Source organism: Perca flavescens, chromosome 11 (assembly GCF_004354835.1).
Source record: "Perca flavescens isolate YP-PL-M2 chromosome 11, PFLA_1.0, whole genome shotgun sequence".
Classification (NCBI taxonomy): domain Eukaryota; kingdom Metazoa; phylum Chordata; class Actinopteri; order Perciformes; family Percidae; genus Perca; species Perca flavescens.
Window position 1 is genome coordinate 31,075,491 of NC_041341.1, and position 26,907 is coordinate 31,102,397.

General features: G+C 40.2%; 1 protein-coding gene across 3 annotated transcripts; it reads left to right on the forward strand.

The window, feature by feature from the left end:
- The first annotated feature begins 524 nt into the window (after nt 1–524).
- On the forward strand, nt 525–24,880 carry LOC114564401 (poly(rC)-binding protein 3). 3 transcript variants are annotated; one of them, XM_028591726.1, is made up of 13 exons: nt 525–977; nt 2,232–2,396; nt 6,028–6,051; nt 6,147–6,179; nt 6,476–6,592; nt 8,146–8,277; nt 9,933–10,061; nt 17,901–17,975; nt 19,608–19,649; nt 20,633–20,711; nt 22,723–22,775; nt 23,366–23,535; nt 24,815–24,880. In XM_028591726.1, exons 1-13 carry the CDS (start codon nt 795–797, stop codon nt 24,867–24,869), a joined length of 1,257 nt encoding a protein of 418 aa, XP_028447527.1. In that variant the 5' UTR covers nt 525–794; the 3' UTR covers nt 24,870–24,880. The 3 variants fall into 3 exon arrangements, with proteins under 3 accessions (XP_028447527.1, XP_028447528.1, XP_028447529.1); XM_028591727.1 differs by having other exon boundaries at nt 20,636–20,711; XM_028591728.1 differs by lacking the exon at nt 525–977 and adding an exon at nt 1,064–1,225.
- The last annotated feature ends 2,027 nt before the right edge of the window (nt 24,881–26,907 follow it).

Consider the following 26,907-nt stretch of genomic DNA (forward strand, 5'->3'; position numbering starts at 1 on the left):
TAAATGTTGTATTGAATGGAAGTGCTGAGCTTACTGGTGGTATTATTAAGATTCAGCTGTATGACAGGCAACGTTGGGCTGAGGGGAGCCTGGCCCATTTAAACCAGAGGCAGGACTAGCTCTGTGAGGATCTGTCAGACCTTGGAAAATGCAACTGCCCCTGAATTTAAACACAAAAAGGCACAACACACAGCCTCCTGGTGGCATTTTACAAAGTTGCATGGTGGTAGGAGAATATTAATTCACATGACATTGGCCTATGTTTGCCATACAAAGTAGCTTTGACAGGAAGGCCTACACAACATTCTTCCTCTAATTGCTGAAGTTCTCTTTCAGTCACCGTTATATAGGTAGTAAGTACGTTCAAAACCAAGACAAAGTGCAACTACAAAACCCTCCAGATGCTCTGCAAACAATCACAAATCACAAACAGTGAACAAGTTGGCCCTGGCCTGTCCACGGTGGAGAGAATTCGGCACCTAGCTACACAGCTTCAGCATCCACGCAAACGACGCGCTGTACATTCAAGCATCTCCATAAAGTCAAGAAATGCACAAACAATTTACACATATGAAGCCAAAACGGGACACAACGTTAAACAAAGCTTGTAGTAGCAAGTGAAATATATTTTACTCGCCATATTGAGATGAAGGTCATTATCCGGCTCTTCTTGGAGGTGTTGCTGCGTAGTTTTGTTGAGTCTTCTTTTATTTGCTGCAAGCTAGCTGCAGCACGGTGTTAGCATAGTTAACTTTAAGCTAGCTGATATCGTTAACAGCAGTTAGCTCACTTTCATGGTTGTTTTATTTCCAACTTGCGGTGTTGTAACGTTACTGTACGACGGCTGGCTTCATTTGACATTTTTCCACCGTTTGCTGAGCCCGTTCGCAGTGAGACGACAGAGGACACTCGTTGATATTTACTTAAAGGAGACGGTTTCACCTGGCTTCCCACCGTCCATTGGTCGAGTTAAACAGGTTGACATATTACTCTAACTTGTTGTAATCGGTTGTAATGCAGAGAGGGGCGCGGTTATACCACAGCCGGTCTAGAAATTCTTTGGTTATACCAAAAATAATAAATCTTCCAATGTTGTAATTGTTTTTATATAGGATACCTTTTGATTTGATTGTTTCCTAAAACTTCAAATTGCCCGCCACGCTATGAAAGAAAGTTTGATTCATAAATTTAACATTGCCTGAAGTCCATTTTGTGATGCAAATGGGTGAGTTTTTCTATTGGCACAAAAACAACAATAGCCTGTAAGGTTGTATCTGGCTGGCTGAAAAATAGAATTGGCTTGTGGACTTGAATCTGTCAAGCCAACATAAATAATCAGAAGTTCCCAGTTTGATACAGACTAGGAGGTTGGCGACATATAGGCCTATAGAAAATGGAATGATAATGTGTGCAGGTAATAACAGCAGAAAGTCATTATAAGGTAATTTGGATGCTGTCTGTGTGTAATGAGAATGACCAAATGGTTAGAGACCACCACCAAAGGGATACATGAAAATACAGTAGCCTATTCTAAGAAAATCTTAGTAAAAGTAAAAATTGTCTAGTATTTTCACATTCAGTACATACACCCTTTCAAACTTTCTTTTGAATGGGAGCACCGTAGAGCTTTTATTTATGGAGGCATTGCACTATAAATTAAGTCAGTCCTAACTTGGCAACTGTGCAGAAATAATTTTTTGATATAGCATTCCATGATTTATTCTGTAATACCCAGTGTAGACTTGCAAGAGAACACAATGAACAGAACAATCATTTCTCCTAACTTATTCTACACAAAAAGTAACTTTCCCTTTTCGGCAGAGCCATTCATGCATAGCCTACAGACTGTCTTGTTTGCCTTTGCTTTAGTAGCAAAGGCAAAGGGGGCCAAAGTAACTTGACTAACTCTAATGAGGGCACTGGAGAAAAAAACTTTAATGTCTGACTCATCAAGAGTCTTTTAGAAGGCTTTGCCACTAACAATTCTGCAAGTCATCATGCTGCACCTTCAAGTGAACATTATTACACAGAGATATTCATTTTCAGGAGTTTAGTCAATGCATTCATTCTCATAATTTAGCCTAGTTTCATTTCTAGCACACTCCTTTGTGACAAATGAATAGTTCTGAGTCTTTATTAGTCAGTATTGTGATTTGTAAACCACTGAGCATCCCCAATATATCCTTGCATAATGTACAAAGTTAAAAAAAATTTGTTGTTGTGTTTGGCAGGTGACTGGCTGGCTGGAAGACCACCCTTCCCCTTCTCCTTCTGAGGACATCCTATTACAGGAGGGTGCTTTGGTCTCTCTTCCCCCGAGCATGGAGCCCACCAAAGTCCAGTCAGAGGGTGGCCTCAATGTCACCCTTACCATCCGCCTCCTCATGCATGGAAAAGTAAGCAGGCACACACGTTTATGCTGTTTGTGGTACAGTAGCCTCAATACCTAACGGGTAACTTCACTGATTTTATACTTACACTAAGTAAGTAACATTTATTTATATAGCACTTTTCACAGATAAAAAAAAAAAAAAAAAAAAAATCACAAAGTGCTTTATATAAAACATACAATACACAGATACATATTAAAACAAAGTACAATGAAGGTAATACATAAAATAAAGTGCGGAGAGGTCATCGAAAGTCCCGTTTAAAAAAAGTAGGTCTTCAACTGATTTTTAAGAGTCCACAGAGACAGCAGACTGTATTGGATGAGGCAGGGCGTCACAGAGTCTCGGTGCTACCGACTCAAACAAACAGTCCCCTACCGTAGGGGCCCTACGGGGCTTAATTCGGGTGCTAGGAACTCAGCAGGTGTCAGGAGATCGGACATATTGGACCTTAGGGGGCGTGCTGATAAATAGGGTTGCAGTAGGTCAGCCACCTGTGCAGGTGACTGACCGTGCAATGATCTGTATGTGAGAATGAGAATCTTAAATTTAAATTAAGATTAAAATCTTAATTTAAATGGGTAGCCAGTGGAGAGACTTGAGTCCTGGGGTGACGTGAGATCGCCTGGATGACCTTTGTAAGTAGCCTTGCAGCACAGTTTTGGATGGAGTGAAGGCGATCAAGGGCATACATACTGAGCGCAGAGATCACTAGCCATGGAGATTTGCAGTTTTATAAAAAAATGTTGTGGTTCTGGAGGAGCTTTGTCAAATCTAAGGCCTAGGCCACGCACTCACGGGTATTTTTAAAAAGCGTAGCCTTTTCTCTGCATTTTGGCCTTTTGTCCACACACAAACAGTGTTTTAGGTCACTGTAAATGGAGCTTTTGAAAAGCTCCGACCAAGGTGATAACTTTAAGAAACACCATTTGTGTGTTGTCATGTAGAAACAGGGAAAACTGATTTTCTTTTTTTTTGGGGCTTGTAGCTTTCCGAATCAGGATGGTTGATACAAAGAAACTCTACGTCCAGACTTAAAGAGTGACAGGCTTCTACTGACTCTGCTCAGTGTTCTTGTCTGCCCTAAAGGCCGGGACACACAGGGCTGAAAATCGGCCGTTGGACAGTCTGGCGAGGTCAGTGACTCGAGTCTGTTCGGTGTGTCCCGTGCCGTCATCCGTCTGAGGGGCTGTCGGCGTTCATTTTGGTCGACCTGACATGTTCAGTCGGAGACAGGGCAGTCGGGACTCACCCGGAAACAGCAGGCAGAATGAGCGTGACTAGAGTCTCTCAAAATCTGACGAAAATCTTTTAAACTGACCTTTGTTGAGCTGAAATGAAGACAGATTCAGCAACTGCATGGCCTACTTCTCTTAAAATGTTTTCAGAAACATGTTTCAGTGAACTATTTTAGTCCAATATGAGATCGTATTCTGAACGAGCCGCCATGACAGTCTGGCTTAGAATTTCCGGAGAAAACAAACCCATGTGACGCGTTCATCCAATCAGCTGCCGGTTTTCATTTCTTGGGCAACAATACAGAGTAGCGCCGCCTGCTGCTATAGAGACGTATTACGTTTCTCAAGTCGGTGTCGCCTCAGTGTGTTCCGAGGCAGTTTTTTGGACCTCGGGGACCCGACTGATTATTTCGACTGGCTTTTCTGCCGAGGGTCGGCCGTCTGATTGGTGTGTACCGGCTATAAGTGTTTTCAGGTTTCCCAGGGCACAGTGTAAGTGGGCACCAACGTTGTTTTTTTCCCAGACATTTATGGGTAACGTGCTCTGCCTCCCCCCTCTTCCCCTTCTACTCTTTAAGAGGTGGTCAGAGTTGGTGTTGGTGTGTATGTGTTGGCCAATTCGTTAAGATCCATCATGCTCGACTAACATGGTCTTTGCTTTCATAGCCCCCTACGGCATTAAGGTGCCAAAGCTGTGTAGCACAATTTTGTGATAACAGATAGCTGCAAGCAGCTGGCTTCACTTATTTTAAGTCTGCAGAGTTTATTAGTGAGCAATGTCTAAGAGTGAAATAGAATGAAGGTTTAAATGCATATGTCTTCAGGGAGGTCTGCTGGCTGATAGGTAATTGGAAAAACCCACACTACACATCTCCACTGAGCTGGCCATGTTGGTGGGGTGTTCACAGCAAACACTAGAGCCACAATCTTCCCATTGTTTTGTCCCTGACACGAGTGACCCAGTGATAGTTTGAAGATGGCTTATGAGAGAGGACTTTGGCAGAAGGGTCTTTCCCTCAAATTGAGCAGCCACTTGGTTCGACTGGGTGAGATATTGGTGATCATTGTCAGCATTGTCTATCACGTGCAGGTACCCTGTGTGCTCGGCGTACTTAGCTAAGATATACTCTCTGAAATATGTGAATCTGTTAATTCCATTCCGTAAAAACTGTGAACAAAGCCTCTCTAATCTATTTTACAGTTATTTGTATCATAAATTGTAACAGTTTTCTTTCCTGAAGATTTATCTGCGTGAACCTACCTTTAACCAATCCCCCTTTACTATGGAGCTTCTTTCTTATCTTTCTGCTCTCACGTCATCAAAGTAAACAGTGATTCTTAGAAAACGTACTTTATATATCCTTGTGAGTCTCATTGAACCTGTAGAACATTGTGAACTGAACCCTGCTTCGTGTCTCCTTGTTCTCCGAGACTCATAACTGCTTTCAGAACAAACACACAGAGGTCCAGCAAGTAGATGATAGGATACAAACCGCAAAACAGTCGAGATTGGATTGTTGTATAACGCTCTCCTCCACAGTGTTGGTGGCGGCGGTACAGGACATGTGAAAGACTTTGCTGGACACGTGTCCCTGGAGGGGGAGGATGTACTGTCCTGGATGCCCCCTCCTCTGGACTTTGTACGAGCAGAATTGGTTGGCGCAGGTCATAGCTGTTGTTGGAATAGAAATGTGTGGATTCTTTAGTTTTCATGTTGTTTTAAGTATAACTTGAGCCGTACAAACACTTTTTTTTTGCTGTAGCTAAATGTTGGTCAAATTGTCAGATGTGAGTCATTACTCATTGTTTAAGAGCTGGAATAACTCTAAGTTGCCGAAAATGCATGGAAAGAGATGACATGTAATTTGTGAGTGACAATAAAAAAAAAAAACAATCATTTATCAGCTGATTTAATGTATGAACATTTGGTAAAGAGGTAAAAGTTTGAGTGAAAAGAAAGAAAACAAAACTTGAATGAAGTATAAATTCCTAAAGGAATAATTGAGGGCAACGACAAAGTATTTCTCCTGTGGGACTTTTCACGGTGCTCGATAAATCTAAATGAATGTTTAAAGAAGAACCTGGCACCGCGCAGCAGCTGGCCGGCAGCTTTAACGTCACAATGGATGGAACCGTGGCCGTCACGGAGGAGAGGTCAGGGAGTGTTGACGCTTGCAGCCAGCGCTGGCCCTCTGCGCCACAGCGAGCTCATGAAGAGTGATTACATGCATATGGAAAGTGTGGCCCTCAACATGGCCATGCAGCTGGGAAACCTCTGCATGCCCCTGTACTGTGTGCACCATGTCCAGGAATAGCAAAGCAGTTTTAGTTCTGTACATTTATCCAGAACTTTCTTTAATGAACACTTTATTTTCTCTTGCTTGTTTGTTTTATTGCAGGAGGTTGGAAGTATAATAGGAAAGGTATGTTATTTTTATTAGCTCACACATGCTTGAATTTGTGGGAAAATATTTGTTGAACCGTGTTACAATTTTGATCATAATTTACTTCTTTATAGAAAGGGGAAACGGTAAAAAAGATGCGAGAAGAGGTGAGTTTCAGTCTTAACAAATTACACAATTGAAATTATTAAATAATAAAAATGTGTTAATGTTGTGAAATATGTACATCTTTTCCAAGCAGGTCACAATGTGATTTACTCAAAACACTATACACAATGCACATCACTTGAAATGAATGTCACGTTCAACTTTTTAATTTCATACTTTCTTCAGTTTATCGGTAGTGAATAGATTATGTAAATTTGGTTGAGATCCATACCTGGATTAAGATCTCACATCAACTAGATTGACCCCATTGACAGTTTGTTTGTGTTGTTGTTTCCAGAGCGGAGCACGGATCAATATTTCTGAAGGCAACTGTCCAGAGAGGATCGTCACCATCACTGGACCAACAGACACCATCTTCAAGGCTTTTGCTATGATTGCCTACAAATTTGAGGAGGTACGATAGGATTGTGGCAGTAGTTTTCTATATAAAGTAAAATATGCACAGATCAATGGGCTCACGCCCATTAAAGTCCAATGGAAGTTCAAGGCCTTTTGCCCTCTTTGTGTACACACAAAGGAGGAAGGTCTGGCAATGCGAGACTACTCTTGATATAAACTAACATTGTAAGAGATTGGTACATTCAAATTATAAAAGAATTCAGTGCCACGGAAATTCCAAATGCAGTTCGAGTGGTAGAAATCTGTCCAGCCACTGTGAAGATATGCAAGGGATAATGTAGACCCCGACGCAAAGTGGTCCTGAATCAGCCTAAAGGGGTTGTATTCGCTATAACAACCGCCTCACTCTACATTATTCCGCTTATTACATGGCTACTTACCAAATAAATAAATAATTTGACACAAAATATTGATTTAAAAGTGAGTTTATTGATTTAAATACGATTGTATTGCTTCCGCTAAAGAAAATAGTCCTTTCCGTCTCTACGGTTGGAATCCTGCGTCCATAGCAACGTAAAATCTCTGTAGCTGTTTATTGCAACCCTTCGTCTATTACTCAATACCACAGTATCTCCCCGCTCCTGAGCGAATACATTTCTGCGGTCCGGGCATGCATTTTATCCCCCTTACAGGCTGTGGTAGTAGCTGAATATTTTATGAGTCGGGCTGTTATGGGGTGCTGCTGTGCTATATACTCAGCAACAGTCTGTTATCAAGAAATAACAGACCGCAGAATGCCTTAGAATTCAACCAAGCCATGTAATAACAATATATAAAGTCAAGAAAATGGGTTTCCTCTCAAACTTGAGGGTGTAGGTTTAGTTTAACATCAGTAAGATTTTAGCAATATGTGGGTGATTTTAACTTGAACGTTCAACCTCAGAAAAAACATTGCTGAGAACATAAAACAATATGAAATGTCTCCTTTTATGTGTCATATAAACGGATATTGAGATGGGGAACCTAGGACCCTGGAAACGTAGATAAACGCCCCTAAATTGACTAATGTACTGTATGTGAACTTGCCACTGAAGGAACAGTGGTTAAATAACCTTTGAAACAAACCACAATTTAACCTCTCATATGTGCTCTCTGGTACTTAAATACCTACCTACACCTCTGCACACAATCCTTCATCGTGGTTGATATTTGTCGCAAGGCTGTAGCTGAATTTAAATCGTCTCCTTTCTGCGACCTTTTCCTCGGATCCTGTCTTTGATGTCACCCATCTAATTGATCTACTTGAGCACTGCGACTGGAGACCCACTGCTGCTGCAGTGACCTGCCTGTGTTCAAATCTGTTCTGCCAGACCAAGGCGCTCGTTATTTACTGGCAAAGCCAAAGAGCAGTGCTCAATCGGCAAGCAGATAAGAAATGAAAGGATGATTGAAAGATATGTGTTCCTGCTGTTTTTTTGTACAGACTTGTAGCTTTGTAAACTGATTTATATGGATAGCCCCTACAAACAATGACATCACGGATTTTTTTGGGTCACATTGAGGAAAATCTTACCACTGCATAATGATTTGTATGTTCTTGTTTTCTAGGACATAATCAATTCCATGAGCAACAGCCCAGCAACCAGCAAGCCCCCTGTCACCTTAAGGCTTGTAGTGCCAGCCAGCCAGTGTGGCTCCCTCATAGGCAAAGGAGGCTCCAAAATAAAAGAAATGAGAGAGGTACAATATGATTTTTTTTCTTTTTTAATGGATAACCTAAAAAGAAATGCTATTCAGATATTATTATTTATTATGATTTTATGAATTGACAATTCTCCAATAATATTTAAATGCTAGGATGGATACGAACATGTATTCGTTGTGTAATTAAACTTACATTTTCCTAATTTCTTTAACGTTTGTTTTCATTTAATAAGTAGGTATTTAATAATGTAATAACTATGACTTTCGGCACACATTTCTGACCTTGTAGCTTCAGTATCAACAGTATTGCAACTCCAGTTTATCTAGCCCTGTAACAGCTTTTCCCATTAAACTCTCAATGGTAGCACATTGAACTTTTTACATATTTGTTCACCTATGGGACCGACTCAACAATAACACTCTCAGTACAGTGTTTTCCAAACTTTCTACAGTCCCATAACCCTTCAGACTTTCAACCAATCTTTTAGTACCTGTAAAAAAAGGGATGCACTGATTCAACTTTTTCAGACTACATACCAATACCTTGGTTTTGGTTATAGGCTGATACAGAGTACCGATCCGGTACCAGTGTGTAATTAATAAGCTGTATTCCTCACTGTGTGGAAGTGACCTGGGTCATTCCTTTACGTAAGGCAACATCAGGCTTGACTTAAGCATTGCTTTCCTTTGTGAATCAAAATGTAACAAATAAATACATAGATATGCATTTACTGAATTGTTATTATTAAAATAAATCTTGCGGCAGCAACTTAAAATTATTTTTTTAACAAGAATTACAATTCAAGTGTAAACCTTTTTAAATGCAGCAACACATTGGTCAAAAAATAAACAGGATTAAAATTCCAGTATGTAATATACAGTATACTGTGTATTACATACTGGAATTTTAGCATATAATTAAATTGAATCGACCGGGCCCACTGTCACAATACCAGATTTAACTATTTGAGTCAATATCGGCCCAATATCTGATATCAGTATCGGATCGGTGAATCCCTAATGTAAAAATCTGCCACCCACGTCAGTGACTGAAGGGGTGTCAGATGACATGGCTAGAGAGCTCCGTCTGTGCTCACACAGTGGATGCATGTGTGTTCTTTTTCACACAGGCGTTGTTCTCTAGTTGGGTCTACAAGCATAAGGGAGCAAAGTCAGATGATTTCCCAATTTTTAGGAAGTCTGGAGGGTTGAAGGGGCACAGACATGCTGATAATTAATACACATACATCTGTAATCAAGACTTAACAGCCTACACTAATGCTAGTGGCTCTGTGTGGCAGCACAGCTGTGCTTTACGCTAAACGGTAATGTCAGCATGCTAACATGCTCACACAGACAATTTCAAAAAGTAACTGCACCCAGTCTAATAATCCTACCTGCACTGCTAACTAGTGGTGGCAAAAACATGCTTTTTCCACACTCTGTGCAGCAGTGATGTAATATGACACTACAGTGCAATGCTACAGCCCAGTTTGGTGTGGTCACAGTCATACCCAGCTGTGATACTGGATGTTGCCAGAGGCTCAAGAAACTTACACCTTTCAATAGGTAGAGGTAGAGGCCAGTGCAGCTGACCGTTTGAACTCACCAAAATCATTAGCCACAGCATGTGTGATTAAGAACTAAATCCTGCCAACACTGTCCCTCAAAGTCACTCTACTCTCCTTCAGTCCACAGGGGCCCAGGTTCAGGTGGCAGGGGACATGCTGCCCAACTCCACAGAACGTGCAGTTACAATCTCTGGAACCCCAGAAGCCATCATCCAGTGTGTCAAACAAATCTGTGTGGTCATGCTGGAGGTAGAGTGTGTAAAGATTTAGCAAACCAGGGGCCTGTTTCACAAAAGCAGAATATATAAATCCAGGATAACGGATAAAGCGAGGCTTGACCTAGTCTAATCTATGCATCCTGGCTTGGTGCGTTTCACGAAGGCCGAGCCAGGCGGAGGAGGAGAGACTAGGTCGAGCCAGGCGGAGGAGGAGAGACTAGGTCGAGCCAGGCGGAGGAGGAGAGACTAGGTCGAGCCAGGCTGAACTAATTCTGATAGATGCGCGTCCACAGATTTCTTCAAAAGACCGCGAGGTCAAGCACAGATTTACTGATGCCAAAATGGAGAATACGCATTGTACATACTTTATACAGAGTGAGCAGCAGCTTCTTGTGGAAGTATGATGACGTGAAACATTATTTGAATAAAAAGAAAATAACACGGCCGGTCTACTGAAACAGCGAGAGAAAGCGTAGCAGACGATCACGGACCGACTGAATGCGTAAGCAGCCTAAATATATACATTTGATTAGGCTACTAATCATTTGCACAAATTAACAATTGTACTCTTCGCCTTAAAAGTAAGCAGAAGATAGTTACTCAGGAAATTTACCATGAAGATCCATTTTCTATAACGCTAGAATATGAAGCGTAAATATCTCTTTCACTCTGTTCCTCCCTCTTTCTCATTGGCTAAAATATTAATTCCCTAAGTCATATCGTTTTTGCAAATGACAAGTGACACATTGAATGGTTTCATTTAAGAGCAGTAGTTCATAAATGTATATTTTTAGACTATCATTTAGTCTGTCCGCTATTATCTGTCACGCTTTTTCTCGCGTTTCTTTATTTTTTATAGAGGACGAGTTTCCTTCTCTACATATTATATGCCTTGCTCCCTGGTATATATGGACATAGAAAATAAAGACACTGAAGAAATTGCACTGTCAAATCTAGAAACTATAAAAGATAAAGTGATAAATTCCATGCACACTATAAACATGAATGGAACAGAGTATATTCATCAGTTATTTCCCCCCAGGCAAAATATAAGGTCAAAAGCCATTAAGGTGTCCTCTCCCTGTTGTTACATGAATGTACAGTAGCCTACATCACTAGATAGTTACTGGTCCAGTGAACTAAGTCTATAATTTGGGATGATTGTACAGTTTGGATATGTTCTTAAAATTGTACAATCTTCCCAAATTATAGTCCCAGTTTACTGGACAACACAAATTGTGTGCTAAGAATGCCAAATACAATGCACATGGAAGCAGAACAAACATGATCCTTATTGTTAAAGAATAAAAAAAGAAATTATAAACTAAAATAATTTAAGGTGCATTGGGGAACCATAGAAATGTATGTGTGTATTGCCCTTAGTAACAGACTTCATTTAAAACTCATTTGAAATTTTATCATCCTTTTCTAATTATCTCAACAACTACCATAATATATTCATCAAACTTCTTACAACAATATGAACAGCAGTCTTCATACAGCAATATAACAGTCACAATGACAAATTTATAATTATAAAAAAAATAATGGTCACAACTTTAAATAATAACAGTACTTAAATGAACAGCAATATGCACCTTTTGTATTTTAATCCAGGCTGATAACAAAAGGGTAAAACCACTGCTGAGTGAATAGAAAAGGTTCCAGTATTAAATAAATCCTGGCTGTTAGCCTGGTCAGGACCAGGCTAGCTGCACAGAATAAATCTCCATGATGATTTATGTGCCTCTGCTTTCGTGATCCCTTATCTTGATTTTGTGAAACAGGCCCCAGCTTTAATTCAAGTGCTAACAATGAATTCATGTATTCTTGCAGAACTTACAAAAGCCAGCTTTGAACAGTTTACGGCTACACGAGTTGTGTTACATTTCTGGCAAGACACTCACGCAATGCCTTGTTTGAGTTATATTCACCACTTCAATTCAATTTTATTTATAGTATCAAATCATAACAGAGTTATCCCGAGACACTTAACAGATAGAGTAGGTCTAGACCACACTCTATAATTTACAAAGCCCCAACAGCTAGGTTAGTAACAGGTAGTTCTGGTACAGGATGCATACAAAAGGAAACAAATGAAAACATTGATGAGAGGCTGTACTGGCCCGCCTCCCTCTACTCTCACTTTATTATTGATTATATCATCAATAAATCTGATGACTATGAAGAGAAGCAGGTGGGCCGGGTTAGGCGGACGCTCCAAATCCTCACTTCTTAACTATAACCTTTATCAAAGAGGAGAGTTTTCAGTTTATTCTTAAATGAGGTGACAGTGTCTGCCCCCCTAACCCAGACTGGGAGCTGGTTCCACAGGAAAGGAGCCTGGTAGCTGAAGGCTCTGGCTCCCATTCTACTTTTGGAGACTCTAGGAACCACAAGTAACTCTGCATTCTGGGAGCGGAGTGCTCTAGTGGGACAATAAGGTACTAAGAGCTGTTCTAGATAGGATGGTGCTTGACCATTTAGGGCTTTGTAGGTCAGGAGAAGGACTTTAAAGTCAATCCTGAATTTCACAGGAAGCCAATGCAGAGTAGCTAAAAAGGAGAAATATGATCTCTTTTCTTAGTTCTCGTCAGAACACGTGCTGCAGCATTCTGGATCAGCTGGAAAGTCTTAAGGGACTTATTTGAGCAACCTGACAGTAGGGAATTACAATAGTCCAGCCTGAAAGTAACGAATGCATGGACTAGTTTTTCAGCATTGTTTTGAGACAGGATATTCCTAATTTTGTCAATGTTACAAAGATGAAAAAAGGCTGTTCTCGATGATTGTTTTAGATGGGCGTTAAAGGATATATCCTGATCAAAAATAACTCCTAGATTTCTGACAGTAGTGCTGGAGGCCAGGACAACACCATCCAGAGTAGCTATATCTTTAGATAATGAAGTTCGGAGGTGTTTAGGGCCCAGCACAATAACTTCAGTTTTGTTACAGTTTAACATCAGAAAATTATAGGTCATCCAGGATTTTATATCTTTAATACACGCTTGAAGTTTAGCTAACTGACTTGTTTCGTCTGGTTTGATTGATAAGTATAATTGGGTGTCGTCCGCATAGCAGTGATAGTTAATTGAGTGTTTCCTAATGATATTACCAAGAGGAAGCATATATAAGGAGAATAAAATTGGTCCAAGCACTGAGCCTTGTGGAACGCCATGTTTAACTTTTGCGTACTTAGAGGATTTATCATTAACATTAACAAATTGAGATCGATCAGAGAAATAAGACTTAAACCAGCTTAGTGCAATTCCTTTAATTCCGACTAAGTGTTCTAATCTCTGTAACAGGATTGTATGGTCAATAGTGTCAAAAGCAGCACTGAGAGCTAATAAAACAAGTATGGAGACAAGTCCTTTGTCTGCAGCAGTTAGAACGTTGTTAGTAATTTTCACCAGTGCCGTCTCTGTGCTATGATGCTTTCTAAATCCTGATTGAAAGTCTTCAAATAAGCTGTTGCTATGGAGAAAATCACATAACTGATTAGCAACTACTTTCTCAAGGATCTTGGAAAGAAAGGGAAGGTTAGATATAGGGGTATAGTTTGCTAAGACCTCAGGATTGAGGGTGGGTTTTTTCAGAAGAGGTTTTATCACAGCTACTTCAAATGACTGCGGTACATGACCTGTTAATAGAGACATATTGATCATATCTAGTAGAGAGTTGTTAACCACGGGTAATGCTTCTTTGAGTAGCCTCGTTGGGATGGGGTCTAAGAGACAGGTAGATGGCTTAGCTGAAGATACCTTTACCATTAGTTGTTGAAGGTCTATAGGATAAAAACAGTCTAAGTATATGTCAGGTCTAGTCGTTCTTTCTAGCAGTCCTGCGTTGAAAGGTGAACCATTAGAAGTTGAGGGCAAAAGGTGATGAATTTTATCTCTAATTGTTATAATTTTATCATTAAAGAAGCTCATGAAGTCATCACTACTCAGAGCTAGAGGAATAGATGGCTCAGTAGAGCTGTAACTATCTGTCAGCCTGGCTACAGTGCTGAAAAGAAACCTTGGGTTGTTCTTGTTTTCTTCTATTAATGCTGAGTAATAGTCTGATCTGGCATGTCTGAGGGCCGTCCTATAGGTTTTCTTTGTCTTGCCAGTCCAAACGAGACTCTTCCATTTTGGTGGAGCGCCATTTACTTTCAAGTTTTCGCGAGTTTTGCTTTAATTTACGAGTTTGGGAGTTATACCAAGGTGCTAGTTTCCTTTGCTTCATCTTCTTCTTTTTGAGTGGAGAAGAAGAGTCTAAACTAGTCCGTAGGCAGGCCGTAACACCATCTACGCAATTGTCGATTTGAGAGGGACTAAAGTTTACATGAAGGTCCTCTGTTGTATTAAAACAAGGTAATGAGTTTAGTGCTGTTGGAATGTTTTCCTTAAATTTAGCTATAGCACTGTCAGATAGGCATCAGTAGCTTTTATCTAATTTCGTATAATTGGGTATTAAAAATTCGAAAGTAATTAAGAAGTGGTCTGATAAAGGACTAATACATCTCCAATTTTGATACCATATGCCAGCACGAGGTCGAGGGTGTGGTTAAAACAGTGCGTGGCCTCATGCACACTCTGACTGAAGCCAATAGAATCTAGTAGTGAGTTGAAAGCAGTAGTAAAACATATGGTAAAACATATTTTCTTAGGATTTGTGAATGGGATTCAGTGAAGATAAGATGAGAAACAAGTTAGAAACACCTTTTTTACAGGCAGCGCTGCGATCGCTGCCTTCAAGGCACCTAACCCTAACAAGAACCAGTGCCTCCCAACGGTGCCTTCCAGGCAGCGCTGCCTGGAAGGCAGCGTTGGGGGCAAAAAACACAGATAAATCCATAAATGTCAACCTGACAAACAATCTTCCATGCATAATGGAGGCCCCAAGAGGGCAATTTGTGTCTAGCTATGTACTTTCCATTTTAATAAAGCAAACTTGGATAGGTATTATAAACTCAACAATTAATTTGTGGTGGAACTATAAATTACTTTATACTGAGTAAAACTATTTGTAATTCCCATCTGACCATTTTTTGCATGCAACTACCCAGGTGAACTGTAAGGAAAACACAAGCCTATTTCTGAAACACAGTTGCTGTTCCTTGATATTGTATTGAATGCACAAACTTAAGTGGATCCTCCTCCCTTTACAGCGCAGCATCTACAGAGGAAATTCGGATTTAGCTCTCTCCTCTGTCTTGAACAGCCTTGTTGCTAAGGCACAGCTTGAATCAATAACTGTGTCAATATAGTAAGTTTGCAAACTGGAACTTGCCTGCCTCCTCACTGAAATCCTCCTCCTGCTATTGTAAGGAAAGATAGTCATGGTGATGCATTTTTTTTCTGTGATCAACAGGCTTTACTTGTGCCAGGCCTTTGTATTTTCCTAATCTCCACAAATAGACACTACTAATACCTCTGAGTGCCATGACTCCTTTTTGTTTTCATGAACAACATATTTCAGTTACCAGGATGCAATATTGAATCAGACGGATTGTATTGCTTTTACTCTAATGTAGTTTGATGCAATAAAGCACCTGGAGAAACAAGATTACCTAGATTGATAATACATATGAATTACTAAGTGAATGAATGAATGCTGTTCCTGTATTTGCCCTAAGGATTATTGAATAAATATCTTTTATTTTCAATCAATGCCCTGCTTCACATACATTTACAAATTACACACAGTACTTCACCAGATAGAAAACATAAGACAACTAGTATTTTAAAGTAATTGTTCAACATTTTGAGAATTACCCTTATCACTTTGTCTTGTTAAGAGTTAGATGAGAATATCACTATCATTCTCATTTCTGTTCATTTAATATAAAGCCAGTAGCCGGTTAGCTTAGCTTAGCATACAGACTGGAAACACAGGAAGACAACTAGCCTGGCTCTGTCCAAAGATAAAGTCTGCCTACCAGCACCTCTAAAGGAACAGACACATAGACCCGATAATCGGCCGTCGGACAGTCTGGCGAGGTCAGTGACTTGAGTCGGTTCGGTGTGTTCTGTGCCGTCGTCCGTCCAAGGGAGCCGTCTGCCTTCATTTTGGCTGATTTGACATGTATAATTGGCGGGGCGGGAACGGCCGGCAGTCGGGCAAAAATGACCCTTCTGATAGGTAGAGTGCTAACCCGGAAACGGGGAGCGGAATGAACGTGACTAGAGTCTCTCAAAATCTGACGAAATTTAAACTTAATCTTTTTTGACCTTTGTTGAGCTGAAATGAGACAGATTCAGCAATTGCATGGCCTATTTCTCGCTTAAAATGTTTTCAGAAACACGTTTCGGTGAACTATTTTAGTACAATATGAGATCGTATTCTGAACAAGCTGCCATGACAGGTGGTCTTTGAAAAAAGGTGACGCGTTCGTCCAATCACCTTTTTTGGGCAACAATACAGATTAGCGTCGCCTGCTGTTATGGAGACGTATTACATCTCGTCTCTTCGGTGTGTTCTGAAGCATTTTTTTGACCAACTCGGGGAGAATGATCAGTCCAACTGCCTTTTCTGCCGACGGTTGGCCATCTGGTTGGTGTGTAAGCAGCTTAAGGGCCGGCACACATCAGGCCGATTATCGGCCGTGGGACAGTCTGGCGAGGTCAGTGACTCGAATCTGTTCGGTTTGTCCCGTGTGACTAGAGTCTCTCAAAATCTGACGAAAATCTTTTAAACTGACCTTTGTTGAGCTGAAATGAAGACAGATTCAGCAACTGCATGGCCTATTTCTCGCTTAAAATGTTTTCAGAAACACGTTTCAGTGAACTATTTTAGTACAACATGAGATCGTATTCTGAACGGCCGCCATGACAGTCTGGCTTTGAATTTCCGGAGAAAACAAATCCATGTGACGCGTTCGTCCAATCAGCTGCCGGTTTTCATTTCTTGGGCAACAATACAGAGTAGCGCTGCCTGCTGTTATAGAGATGTATTACGTCTCGTCTTTTTGGTCTGTTCTGTGGCAGTTTTTTGGACCTCGGGGACTGATCATATCGACGGGGTTTTCTGTCAACGGTCGGCCGTCGGCTATATGTGTCTACACCTTAAGGCTCACTAAATAACATGAAGTCACTGCACCCGGACGCGTCTATCGTTGTCCCAACCCACTTGAGATGAAACCACGGCCACTTCCATATGATGAAAGCCTCGGCGCAGCATTGAGGGCTGCGTTCCTGGGGAAACTTCCAGTAGCTTAGAAATAGCGATTATGGGGCACTGCATTACATGAATTTACGGCTGACGAGAAATAAGACAAGAATTAGTTAGCTAGCACACTCCCTGCCGATAGGATACTACTTTGCCTGCGACAAGAACGGACAGCCACTCCGGAGAATGACCTTCAGTTTAATTCAGCAAACACTAGCAAGCTAATTCTTGCCTTATTTGCAGTCTGATAAACAGTAAATTCATAAAATTCTGTGCCCCATAATGCTATTTTCCAAGCTACTGTAGCTTTCCATGAAAACACAGCTTCTGATGCTGCCTCATACTGAAGTTTGCGTGGTTTCATTTAAAGTGGGTTGGAAAAAAAAACAATAGCTGCCACCTGGCCAAGAAATAGTCCAGCACATAACAAAACCACAACCTGTCCCTTTAACAATTAGTTTTTTTTTGGTACAGATTAAACAAACACGTTATGTCACGTTACATTGTGCTTTAGAGGGGCTGGTAGACGGATTTTTATGCTAAGCTAACATATTTGGCATACAGACTTAAGAGTGGTATAGATTTTCTTATCCAACTCTCAGCAAGAAAGCGAATAAGCACATTTCACAAATCGTTGAACAAGCAGTTGCCTTTTTCAAATAAAGTAAGAACATGCTGACTCTGAATCTCCTCTCTCTTCCTTTTCTTTTAGTCTCCACCAAAAGGTGCCACCATCCCTTATCGCCCAAAGCCTGCCTCCACACCGGTCATTTTTTCTGGTGGCCAGGTAAGAGCTGAGCTAGCGCTAGCTTGTTAGTTTGTGCCTCCAGCCAACCTGAGACTTTTTACTGTACTGCAGCATCAGCCACTGCCTGTTATATTACTGCAGTTCTATGCCACCACGACCCTTTTACAAATAAGGCTAGAAACATTACAGCATTGGCTTTGTTCAACCACTAAAATGGCCTGGGTTTACTTTTTCCTTGCTGTCGTGCAAATACTGTATGCCTGATGTGCACTCTCAGTAACAAAGGCAAAAGTAACGTGACATTATTAAACTGCTTCCAAAAGTCTTCGGGAGGTAGCTTCATAAGGTAGGCAGAGATTGGTTTGATGTGTGCACAAAATATGTGACTTTGGTACTAAAGTATGCAATTCACGTGCTGTCTCCTACCAACAGTCATCTTTGGTTGGGTGGGTTGTAAGCAAGGGAAGGAGGGAGCTGTAAGTCGCACCATATTTGATTGAGCAACAATGACAGTGTCAGCAAGAATGAACAGCAAATACTTGTGTCAGTCCAGCTAATGTACATAATGGAGTTGCAGAACTTGACTAAAAGCTGGTGATGCATTTTGAAAATGTAGCAAACAAAAGAGATACATTTTAGAGACGCTTCACATAACTTCTTGTAATGACTCCGATTTGGTGGCTTTTGTCTGGAAATTATACCCAGTGGACGTTGATTGTAAGACACAGTTGAAGCCTCGAAGACACCATACAACAGGAGGCTGTTTGGGAAAATTCTGAAGAGGGAACACAATTGCACAGAGAACGCAGAAACACAGAAACACCTGTGCAATATAGTACCACCCAATCTTTTATTAATTCTACTTTTGTGAATTTTAGACTTATGTCCAACGTGTTCATACAACATTGTGGTTATTTCTGAAGCTGCTGTAGGTTTTACCGGTGTCGCTTTGGATTGCATCACTTTGCGCAGATGTTCCTGTAATTGTGTCCACTCCAGTCATTTGGAACCTAGATGCATGTGTATTAAATCTGCTTTATTTGACTATGAATAGACACAAATCTAAACTAAAGATACTAGGATTTGAAAACATCGGTCATCTGAGACGTTTTCTATGTAGAATTGAATGCATGATTGAAAAATGTAAGTGCCCAAACAATGTAAGTGCCCAAGACAAATTTCCCACCTCGTGGGACAATAAAGTTTATCTTAATCAAAAAGAATCATGAAGCAGCTCTTCCAGGAGCTCTTCCTTAGACGACTGGTGGCAAAGCAACTTTCTGTATATTATGAAATGTTTGCACTTGTTCTCAGATGTTTCTCAAGTGTCCACAGTTTCCATAGTGAACATACCACTTCGGTTTTTGAGTCTAGTACACTACATCATATAAGACATTATCTTGCAGACACTCACATAAATCAGTGCGTGTTTATATAATTCAGTAATTCAGTTTTACTGCTTTGAATGTGGTAATGATGATAATGATTAAGATCATAGGCTGTAATATCACTTCACACACAAAAAAACTAAACATTATGGTTATTTGCGCTACAAGTGTACAGACGGTTTGCAAAGAGCTTAGAATGAGCAAGCTGATTGTGTTTTTTCCCCATCATATTGTAAATAAGATTCTAACATCTGCTATCCGTTATGTTTTTTCATCTTTCCAGGCCTACACAATTCAGGGACAGTATGCCATACCACATCCAGATGTGAGTTCTTGGTCTCTTTCTGAATTAATCAAGAATTCTACCTGTATCTTCATTGTGTCTAATTAAAAAGAATAGCAGACATTTTATTACATGGCTGGTTATTTCGAGGCAAGTTATAAATCAAGATTTCCAAAAAAACAGTGTCCTTGTGATTTAAGGGTGAACTACAGCTCAACCACTGGAAATAACTCTTACCAGATGTGGTTGATAACAAAACGGTGACTGCTGTGTATAATGATGAAGGCAAAGACAATAATGGCAATTTTGATGTTGACACCCCTTTAATTCCAGTGGAACATATAGCCTCCATTAATAATCTGCCTTCATATGTCATTGTCTTAAGACCATCTCAAGAGCTACCTTGTGTCAGATCCACTAATTCAAAGTTGGGCAATGATTGATGCTGCTGGAGGTGGTGGTTGACGGTACAATCACTCAAGTACAGGCTTGACACCATCTTCCACCCTCATTAAAACTCCTCTTAAAAAGGAGAAGGCTCCAAAGCATCCGTCTCCCCCCCCATTCCTGATGGAAATGATCCACAGCAGGGGATGAAGCTCCTGTGACCATGTCGTTTCTGAGTCATAAGTGCCAGCTAGAAGGACACATGGTAATTGAGGCGGCAAATGGGAACGAAAGTATTTCCTGCGTTTGGCTAATGTGCTCATGAGTGAAGTGGTTTGTCTCGCCATTTTGTAATTTAAAAAAAAAATATATATCACATTGCCGTATGTGAAAATGACATGGAAATTGGTAGAAAAGGGGAGAAGATTCAAATTACCTAGCAATTTACAACTCCGTGACAGACAGTTACGCTCTTTCTGTACCTCTTTTTCTCTTACTTTTTTTTGTCATCCACCACCCTGTGTCATGGCCTCCTTCTCCTCACCGTTTCTTCACTCTAGTTTTTGGTTGGCTTCATTTCTTGGTGTGACCTGTGTAACAGTAACCTCTTAGTTCTACTTTCCCTCCTAACCCTTCAGCAGTTGACCAAGCTCCACCAGTTGGCTATGCAGCAAACCCCCTTTACCCCTCTCGGACAGACCACCCCTGCTTTCCCTGGTACGTACCCACAAGGCCCTTTAGATACTTCCTTCTCTTTGCATCCAGAGAAAGATTCTCTTTCCCTACCTACCACCTTATCTCTCTTTTGGCACAGCATGACTCGACCCCTGTGGTTTCTCTCCTTCTTTGATTTTTTTCATGTATATATTTTTCTCTTGGCGCTGTCTTATTATTCCAGTGAAATGCAACAAAAAAAAAAAAAAAAAAAAAAGACAGTGGGCTTTACTTTAAAACAAAGTATTCAGAATTGCCTTATCACTTGGAAACAGGATACATCCTTCCTCTAAGACATTTTTTTGTTGTTTAACTTTACATTAAGGTTGGCCACATTGTACTGTAAAAAACAATTAAATCTGCCCCCACATCCGAATTCAACGGTTTCACATGCACCTTGGTACATATATTATTCTTCCTGTATCGTGTCCTGCATTGTACTTGCAAAAGAGTGAAGATCTCATGAATAAATATGTTTGATTCAGTTTTTGTTTTTTTTACCACTTTCATCTGAAAGGATGTGGCAGATAACCGTATAAATGGAATTATTTATTGTTTCAACAAGAGTTCTTTAAAAATACGAGTCTTCCAACCCATACGACCACATAGGTCGTTTTTTACTACCCTCTAATACGATCCACAGGAGCGCTTCCGAAATAAACGTCCCTACCAGTGGCAACAGATCAACACGTCCTAAACGTAACGGTCACAGTTTTTAACACGTGGTTAACGTTATGAAACGGTTGCAGTGTGGTTAGGTTTGGGAGACAATTTGTGCTTCGTTAGGTTGAGGAAATGATCATGGGTTGGGTTAAAGTGCTCATATTATGCTTTTTGGTTTTTCCCCTTTCCTTTATTGTGTTAGAAATCTTTTTTTTGTGCATGGTATAGGTTTACAAAGTGAAAAAGCCAAAAGTCCACCCCAAAAGGGACTTACCATCTCCAACAGAAAACACTGTTCACAAACTGCTGTTCCTAGCTGCTAGCATGGCACGCCTTCATACTCTGCTTCTGACTGGCTAGTAGTCCTTACCTAGCTACTGAGCATGTGTGACTCCCAACAAAGATGGAACAGAAGTGTGATGCCTCACTCTGTAGCTAAAACAGATGGCTCAACACACAGGGTAAAAAGAGGAGCTACAGCAATGTGCAGTACAACAAAAATATATATATATTTCTTTAATTAAACCATGTAAACCTTCTGCTATAACCTCTAAATACAATTATGAACCTGAAAATGAGCATAATATGTGCACTTTAAAATAGCTAGTAACTTCATTTATGTACCCAAGTATGTGATATAGTTCTGTAACTTCACATACTTACGTACGTTACATAGCCTAACATAGTTGATTTTCCTTACAAGTTAACTTATGTTGACTTTTGGTTTCACACAGGACACAAACAATGGTCTTCTGGGCCAAAGTCCTGTGTTTGTTTGACCCATCCTTACACGGACTTTGTCGCCGTTTATACGTCACCTGCCTTTCTCTTTTACTCCCGTCATAAGAACTTCGGCCACTAGAGGTCGCCGTCACAATAAATGTGGGTTGTAATAAGCGGCTTGTAAAAACGACATATGGGTAATTTCTTTAGGGAGGACAGTCTCTTTAAAAAATGTCCCCTTTCTTAAATGCATTTTAGCTGACGTTTCTCACATCCTGACAAAACACACACACAGACACACACACACACAGACACACACACACATGATGTGATAAGGAGAAACAGTGAAAAACTACAAGAAAAGGTGGACTAAGAAATAAGCTATCATATGCTGGTACTTAAAGGAGCGGTTTGATGTCTTGGCAAATGACATTTATCGTCATTTTTATTTATAAGAGTTAAATTAGAAGATTTATACTACTCTGACATGAGACTGGTGTCAATCTTCCGATTCTTGACAGAGAAGCGAATAAATATATTTCCCAAAATGTCAAAATACTCCTTTAAAAGGTTAAAGTGACTTTTTAAAGCCAAATCTCCTTTCTTATCCCATTGCTCCCCAATTCAGGTTTGGATGCCAGTCCACCAGCCAGCACCCATGAACTCACCATTCCTAATGATGTGAGTAACACTTTCTTGAGACAGCTGACTGAGGGATATATGTTTCAAAATGCTGTACTTTTCAAATGATGTCTCTTTTAATTGGCATGTCATACCTATATACATGTGTAAATTTGAATTATGTTGAGACGATTGTGCACTAAAGGTTGTAGTTTATGTCATAGTGTAGTACCTACAATTATGCAGACAATTGTCACAAAGCACACCTATCTAATTAAGTGAAATTGTAACTGTTAACTCACTGATAATTAAAGCATATTCAGTACACTGGGATCTTACTTCAACGTTTAAATGTTATGAGAACAAATGACTGACAACAACAATGATGCTGCAAACAGAACAAAGTTCTGACTGTTTGCACAGTAGAGTACCCCCAATCAGCTGACCTATTGACCATGCTATCATTCATCAAACGCAACTTCCTGAATTATAGCATTTAAATTAAACCCAGACCATTTCACGATCCATTAAACTTTCCCTTTTAACTTCAGGTGTATTAGGTACTAAGTATGAATGTACCGGTATTTAAGAAAACACAGATGTTTCATTTCCTTTCTTCATGTTCCAAGACATCTACTTTTTCTCCCCAGCTAATAGGCTGCATCATTGGACGCCAGGGAACCAAAATAAATGAGATTCGACAGATGTCTGGAGCGCAGATCAAAATTGCGAACGCCATGGAGGGCTCGTCAGAGCGCCAGATCACCATCACAGGGACTCCTGCTAACATCAGCCTGGCCCAGTATCTCATCAATGCCAGGTAACCCTTTAGCTCTAACCGCTGGGCTCCAGCATGATCAAAAGCATAAATGACCATGCTTATAGTGAAGATCCGAGAAAACGGCTAATTGTGATTGTGCGGTTTAAAAAGAAGAAAAAGCGACAGACAAGCCCACATATAATATGGCTGTTCATGTTTTATTCTTGGCTTGTTTCTTTCTACTTTTGTCCCTTATTTCCACCAAAGTGTAGACATTAAAATGCAGTACACTCTTTGCAAGTAAGTGGCTCATGGGAGCAATGCCAACTACTGAGACAAGTAAGCTGTGTCTCTAAACAGAACCTGCAGATTGGTAAATTGGAGGTTCAATAAATGAATGATCAAATTGCTCAATACCTACCGTAGTTTGGAAAGTCCATGGCCAAAATATTCATGTTTAATCTCTAAAACAACACAAAGAGGTATTCAGCCTCAACAAGCCCAATATAGCAGATATAACTACGTAAGATAACCCCGGTGTATTTGCAAATACGCCATTCAGAATCAGAATACTTTGATTCCCTCAGGGAAATTGTTCAGTTGCAGTTGTTCACATAAAGAAATAAAAGGTTTAAAAAAATCATGTTGCTTAAACAATGGATTGTACAAATGCAATTGTAGTGCAGTGTGAACCTAAATAACGTACAGTGTGAATACAAATAAAGTACTGTGTAAATATTTGTAGCAGCAGTGATTAACTAACAGATATTGCACGCAAAGAGTTATTATTGTACATAATTGTCCAAGAATATTGAGATTGTGATGTGGTAATACATGTTGTGACTCTAGTTCTGACACTCCAAGTGTCTAATACTCAGAGGGAGGAGTAGTATAGTTTATAAGTAATGGTAATTCACGTTGTTACATTGAAAGTAACTAACTGTAAGACAAACTCTGTGGAGCCCCAGACTAGATAAACAGGGTCTGGATAATAAGACACTGCACATACCAGTAAAATACTGAGGAACATATTTTTCATTACATGTTCTTGCCGTGCTCCACTACCCCTGTCTCTTCCCCCCCACCTATATCCACTGAAACCACTAATTCATTATCAACAGAGAAAATAAACGTTTTAATCCGCAACTCGGAGAAAATGGAACCTGTCTGATCTCCACAGGCTACCTACAGTACACCTCAAAGTAGAATGTTATCAGCGTCAGAGCAGGGGAGCCCACATACTTAACCAACTGTATGTCTTTGACTTCTTAAAGGGGATTTCAGACAAGGGTCCACTGAGAAACTAATGGATATTGCTTTCCCACAATTCCACTGGCAGGTTCAGGGACGTGGCTGCCATGTGGAATGACCCCTCATCCATGACTACATCCTGAAGTCATCCCCCTCCCCCCAAAATCTGCTTCTGTTTGCAGAAGCTAACATCAAAACCACCTCTTCTCAATTAACCTCTATGTGTTATCCCATGGAACTTCCCCTAGACTCCCTTGGTTTGGCATAACACTTTAGCATTAGCCTGTGGGAGACCTATAGTAAAAGTCATACTAACAACAACAACTGGGATTTGTTTTAAATGGATGTAGCCAGTGTATCGTTAAGAATAGTTTGACATTTTGGGATATTCAGTTATTATTGTTTTTGATTAGAGTTAGATAAGACAGATTGATACCACTTTCACCTCTGTTAGTTAAATATGAAGCTCCAGGAGATGCTAAGCTAAGGCTTAGCTTGGCTCTATCCAGAGGTTAGAACATCTGCATACCATCAACTCTGAAGCACACATATTAACATGGTGGTTGCCTGGCAACCTCACTTTGATGACGAGGCTCCAGTATGTCACTGCTCTGACACAGTTGGGCACATACCCCTCTGTAAAAAAACACAACTTGACATTTTTACACTCCAGTTTTTCTATGAATTGAACAGACAAGCTTGGAAATGTTAATTAGTGAGTTTTAAAAAGGTGCTAGTAAGCAGATTCTGCTACCTTAAGACAGAGCCGGGCTAGCTGTTTCTCCCGTTTTCAGTCTATGCTAAGCTAAGCTAATTATCTCCTGGCTTTAACGTGCAGACGTGAGAGTGGTATTGATCTTCTCAGTTTACTGCAAGAAAGTGATTATATTTTCTACAATGTCAAACTATTCCTTGAAGTATTTATTTAGCATGCCTTGTTCCAAGAATAATACTGTATTTCTTTTTGTCATCACTACAGTATATTAGATACATTTGCCTATTACGTCCTATTGTGTCTTTGTCTGCAAAGAGTAAAAATAATAAAAAGTGTAAAATGAACAAAAAAGCAAAGAAAAAAGACTAAACACATGACTGCCACTTGCAATGCTGTTAGAAAGAAGAGTGATGTGATGCCTCTGTCAGGGAATCCAGCAATTTCATGACACCACCATTTCTTTTCTGTCCACTGCATGGCTTCACGAGGGGGGTTAGTATTGCATTGTTGTGTTACCATATTTGGTAACACAAATATGGTACGGGACGGTGAGAAGTTTTATGTAAAAGGGTACAATGAAAATATGGTATCAAATCTGTGTAAAAAAAAAAAAAAAAGAACTGGTGCCAGCTAAAATTGGAGCGCAAATCCAGCCCTTGCAGCATAACTTTCACTGTCAAGCGAAAGTTCTTCTTTCACAGCTGTTTTATTTTCTCTGTCTGCCTCCTCGTATCTTCCCCTTCCCCCTGCTCCCCTACCCCCACCCCTCTCCCCCGCCTTCCCTGAACTGTTCTAGGCTGACGTCTGAAGTCACTGGAATGGGCACACTCTAGTTTCTACCCATCTTCCCTCAGTGCATCACATGACCTTTGAGCGAATGGCATTGCACCTAGTACATATTTATTTCTCTGTATTTGACTGTCCTGATATTTAAGTGACTTTAACTTTTATGATTTGTAGTATTCACTGTATCTGCACTGTTACTAGGATTCCTCACACCTATCCGAAACTCTGTTGGTTCTGTTTCTGAAAGATCACTTTACTTTTTTGACACTCTAGTACCTTTCATGGCATCTCACGCGCCACACCACTTTGTTTTAACACTGTGTCCCAAAAAATACGACAAAACTGTCTTCTCAATTAGGTTTTGCGGGAAACATATTTTCCAGCCTTGTGGGAGAAGTTAGCCTTACCCTTTCTGACCGCCGCACAAAACGGTTGCTGTTTTAAACACATGGTTAACATTGTGAATTAAAACAACACTACTTGGTTAGGTTTAAAAAATAAAAAATTGGTTCTGTGATTTAAGTAACGTAGGTAAGTTATGCACAATATGAAGGTTAAGTATGTTATTTAACCAAGTCAACATTGACATTTGGTTTCACATGGGACACGAACAGCGGTCTCCTCTGTGAAAGTCCTGTGTTGGTTGACCCATCCATCCACCATGAACTTCTCTATAACAC